Below are 5256 nucleotides of genomic sequence, written 5' to 3' on the forward strand. Positions count from 1 at the left end.
CACGCCATAAGTTATGGTACCGTAGTGGCTGCAGCCAAAGGCATCGGTGGGAAAAGAAGCTATAGCACAAGTATCCTGACTGGTTCGTCAACTAAGGCATCGATGTCAGTTTAACTTGGTGAGTATGAATATTTTAAGCTAGGAGGCGGTTCGCTTGTTGGGGCGATGGCAACCGACGGTTTAAAGCCCCGTCTACTTTAATGGAAGGGGCGGCTAACTAGAATAGAGATACGGGTTATGTCCTATTTGGAAACTCCGCCGAAAGTCTCAATTCTTCCATTCCACGAAAAGGAGTATGGATGGAATTGAAGACCTAAGAAAGGGCTCAGTTCGCTACTTGCCGGGCAAAGTATTATTTCACATATTAAATTATCAGAAACCGAAGAGCCCTATATGTATTTAGATAGCTACCAACTAGCAAAACCCAGTTCACATGCTATTTGTATTTAGTAGACGATACCCTGTTGATTTTACTATCTAGAAGGCTACGCAGTATGCAGTAGATGCTCAATATGTATGATTGACCACTAGCTTTCATTTCACGACGATAAAATACATTGAAATAAGGGCTGTACTCGCAGATGACACAAATTGTGAACAAAAAGAAAAAAATGACCTAGTGGAGAGAAGGGGGGAGAGCGCGCGGGGGTTTGGGGTGCTATATCTGACTATGTTGTCTCGTTACGTAAAATTAATACTTCAATATCTACCTGTATTCGCTGTTTTACTGTCTGCAATCTACCCAGTGACAAAGATTGGGGAACCCTCTGCTCGAGCCACGATCCGCGAACAGTATATCTAGACTAAGCTTCCTTGGAGTTGTATTGTCGTGTACGTAACTACGAAACTGTCTCCTTTAGCACCAGATATGCCATTGAACTCTAAATCCATTTACATATGTAAGCAGATTCGTACTATTCGGCATGTCGTGCAGTTTACATTCTACAAGTGCAGAAATGTCTCAGCCTTAAATTGGTGTATCTATGAGTTCTGTTTATATCGGCATAGTGTGGGTGTATAATTGCGTGTCGGGTCTCTGAGTTGATATCCCTTACTCCCTTACTGGTGCACGACTTCGCCGGCTGCTATGGTAAAACCACAATAGACGCTTCTGAGGGCTGTATTTGGCTACCTTGGCTAAGATGAGATAGGGTTCAGGGGCTTTAAAACCTAAATCCTTTAAAATAGGTAGAATACATCGTACAGAATGGATTTACATGATAACCTTCACTGTAGTGCGATTTGCTATATTGTGCGGTGATCAGTTAATGGTCCGTTAGTGAAAACTAATAAATAATCCTACTCTTTTCCGCATACTATCATTTCTGCTAGCGTCACTGGGCACTGTATATAGCCATATCGCTAAATAAATTTTGAACGGCTCAGTAGATGCACCACGCGCGCACGCGATAGAGTATGTCTGTATTTATTATGGCTGATCATTCTGATCGAACACAGAGTAGCTGGTCAATCAGGGGACTGCATTTATACATAGTCAAACCTTAAAAGTCTCTGTTTATGCACCATGGACGGGTGCGTTAGATTATGGTTATTTTTATGATGGCTATCAAAACTTTTTGATACCCGATGGAGTAGCTCAGAATCGACCGTGCCTCAATACTCATCGATAGTCTTCTCTTTCGATGCCTTCGCAGAGGCCAACGGTGTCAGTTTCTTAAATCTGCAGAGAAAGCAGGTTAGAATTGTCAATTTTTCTGACAGGAGTGCCGAAAATGTTGGCCAACCTGATATCTGTTACATAGGCACCGTACATGCGACACTAGCGCTCGTGTGTAACTCGTATAAAAAACTCGACTGCACCTAGATAGAACAAGGTGTATGAACATGTGCGTGTTGAAAAGGTTGTTTCTCGGCAGAAACATACCTAAACTTTCTGGCGGGTGAGTTGGTTGTCTCTGGAGATTGTATAGGACCCTCAACATTGAGATCTAATTTGAGACTTGCACGTCTTCCCTTCAGGACGGCCTTTTTATTGGCCTTCTTCCAACTGAGCGATGGTTGTAGATACGGCTGGTAGGTAGAAATATAAAAATAGGCAACTGAGCAATGGTTGTAGATACGGCTGATATATATAACGATATAAATAGGTAACTGAGCAATGGTTGTGGATACGGTTGATATATATATAAAGATAAAAATAGGTACCTGAGCAATGGTTGTAGATACGGCTGATAGATAGAACTTTGAATAAATAGACAGCCAGTATGAATATACCTGCGAGGCAATTGGCATAGCATGCGTGTCATAGACCACATGATAATCAAGCATGCAGCTAGCCTACACTTACCATGAATGTAGTCCATGTGTCACGATCGTCCTTTGAACAGAGATCTGATTCTACATAGTGAATGTTGTGCTCCATTAGACCCGAGATATAGTTGTCCAGAATGTGATGCCACACAATGTTTTTTGAAAACAACAGCCGGGAGAACCACTGCGGCAAGAAACACGTCGCAGGGGTTAGTGATATGGTTTGTTCCAAACGGTCACGTCTACCTACTCCGCTGATCTATCGCATCATGTGATTCATTCTTGGGCGATAAAACCAAAAAACTGGAGTGATTTAAGGGTGTTCAGGTTTTAAATGAAACCATAAAACTGGAGTGATTTGTCGATGGGCGAGTGGCTGTTACCACGTGGCGCATGCGCAGCCATTCTCATTATGCGAACGACAGATGGGATGTGTACAGTAGAGTTGGTGAGGTTTAGGGTTTGCGACAATGAATGTTCATGTAGGGTCCTTGTTTATCCGTTCAAGCACCTTCACGGGAATCATCGCAGATGATGCTGTCGGTGAGAAACTACTCTCCTAATGGTAACATGATCTTGGCGCCGCAGCTTGAATCGGGCACGTTTGCATCAACTCTATAAGAACAATACAGACTGCATCGTGCATTGTCTAAACACGTTGGTGCCAGGTACTACGGTTTAGAACCCTAAGACTCCAAGTGCACATGATGAGTAAACAATCAAACGAATGTGCAAGTACCCAGGAGATAATCAAAATATGCACGTCTTTGTAATCAACACTTCCAATGTTCACTTTGAAACCAAATTGACTCCCCTCAACCATACACCCATTATCACTCGCCTATGTGCTTCGCATCAATATAGCACATGCCCTTCTACAACAGCACTCCATGTCTGTTAATGAGTACACCCCCGAAAAGACACTTCCATATATGTGCAGGACCTACTTTTTAACAGGCCGAATCGCCCTGGACACGAATCACCATACGAATAACTCTATAAGAGTGGCTATAGACAGCAATGGTAACCATTCTTACCTACATCACCACATCCGACAGCAAACGTACTAACAGCTGCACAATGGAAGTGAATAAGCAGACAAACTCCTGACAGCGATGGTAACCATTCTTACTTACTTACATCATAACATCCGACAACGACCGCACTAGTAGCTGTATAAAGAAAATAAACAAGTACACCATGAAAGTGGACAAGTTCACCATGAAAGTGGACAAGTACACCATGAAAGTGCACAAGTACACAATGGAAGTGAACAGGTGCACACACCATTGGCTCAACCTCTCCGACCAGCATGGCCCCATGACGGCTCAAGTCGAGGTCTTTGTTGACCCCATTTCCGGGTTTCCATATTTGGAAGATCCGTCCTATTTGGCAAGAGTTAGGGGTGTGAAGGAAATAGAGCATCTGAGCAAAAGGTTTACGTTGACAAAGTTACAATTGACCTTAAGATCTGGTACACTGATCGCTATTATGTAGCAGTGGTATACGTTCACATATATTTATATAAAACACACACACACACACACACATATTTATATATATATATATATATAGATTTGGTACACTGATTGAAATTATGTAACATTGGTATACGCTCTGCGCTGAATGATCTGATGCCCAATTGATCACGGCGTATAGGTTTTTACGTTACTATTACCAAACCCTAAAACCCAACGATAGTGAACCCTAGAACCGAATGAGAGTGAATCCTAGGACTCTATGAGAGCGTACTGTAGGCTGGCCACATACACGCTCGTATGGACTCCGTTGTGCAACAGAGTGGGAGCAGTTTCACGGATGCAGCGCACATGACAGCGTAACGTGTACGTGAGTGGAAAACCAATGACATGATTTCTAAGGCATATCAGAATGAAAGCATTGATGTATTTGAGGTCCATAACACAACATCCGCCACGTTTGCGTTTTATGGTTCAGAGTTTGTGTACAGTTCTCAAATTACTTACGCAGAATGGGGAGATACGCACGACTAAGTGTACGCTATTGATAGCATGGTGTGTAAGCTATCGTTAGCATGGTGTGTAAGCTATTGCTAGCATGGTGTGTAAGCTATCGTTAGCATGGTGTGTAAGCTATCGTTAGCATGGTGTGTTAGCTATCGATAGCATGGTGTGCCTGGTTAGCTTACCTGTGGGTATCATGCGTTCTTCTGAGGAGAAGCGTGCGTAAAAGTCGTTGGGATTGGGCACCGTCTTGTCCTCCTGCATCTCAGTTAATAAGTATTCCACCTGCGGCAAACCTGACACCACCACCACAAACGCGTATGTGCATGAGAAGCGAGGTGTGTGTATGAGTGTGTGCTGTGTGCGCGATGTGTGTGCGAGAGTGTGTGCTTGTGTGTACATGATGAACGTAATAAGTATGACCACCGTTGCAGTGTGCAGTTCACATGCAGAAGCATTGCCCAAAGACTATTCAACTGCAGGAATCAACCACAGACAGTGAGATCATTGTGTACACTAACTGTGTCATATTCGCACACGCTCAGCAGAGCTACACTACGATACAACGAACAGCTGACATGCCACCTGGACCTCGATATACGCCACACATATGAATGTTATTACGCATACAATGCGATTAAAATACAACAGATGTGTCACGTTAATCTCCGAGACATACCTGTCCTGGGAATGATGTCTTTCTTATACACAAATGTATAGCAGTAGTCGGTCGAGAGTTTGGCGAGGCGTTTGGTGGTGATGCACGGAGTGGCGAATGCGTAGCCATGGACGTTCGTCATCTGATGAAACACAACACAGCACACGTACATAGGATGGTTCAGGTGTTAATATCTACAGAAACACAACACAGCACACGTGCATGGGATGGTTTAGGTGTTAATATCTACAGAAACACAACACAGCACACGTGCATGGTATGGTTCAGGTGTAAATATCCAATGAAACACAACACAGCACACGTACATGGGATGGTTCAGGTGGT

General features: G+C 43.4%; 1 protein-coding gene across 1 annotated transcript in view; it reads right to left on the reverse strand.

Moving 5' to 3' along the window:
• Positions 1 to 1391: 1391 nt before the first annotated feature.
• The window catches only part of SARC_05009 (hypothetical protein), a gene marked incomplete at its 5' end in the record, with an annotated part of 6165 nt that continues 2300 nt past the window's right edge, over positions 1392 to 5256 (reverse strand). The window contains 6 exons of the mRNA XM_014301135.1: positions 1392 to 1681; positions 1886 to 2031; positions 2309 to 2455; positions 3559 to 3656; positions 4439 to 4549; positions 4933 to 5053. Coding sequence (XP_014156610.1) covers positions 1615 to 1681; positions 1886 to 2031; positions 2309 to 2455; positions 3559 to 3656; positions 4439 to 4549; positions 4933 to 5053 — 690 coding nt within the window. The 3' untranslated portion in view covers positions 1392 to 1614. The remainder of the gene's footprint in view (positions 1682 to 1885; positions 2032 to 2308; positions 2456 to 3558; positions 3657 to 4438; positions 4550 to 4932; positions 5054 to 5256) is intronic.

The sequence above is a fragment of the Sphaeroforma arctica genome (genome assembly GCF_001186125.1).
Source record: "Sphaeroforma arctica JP610 unplaced genomic scaffold supercont1.304, whole genome shotgun sequence".
Taxonomy (NCBI): Eukaryota; class Ichthyosporea; order Ichthyophonida; genus Sphaeroforma; species Sphaeroforma arctica.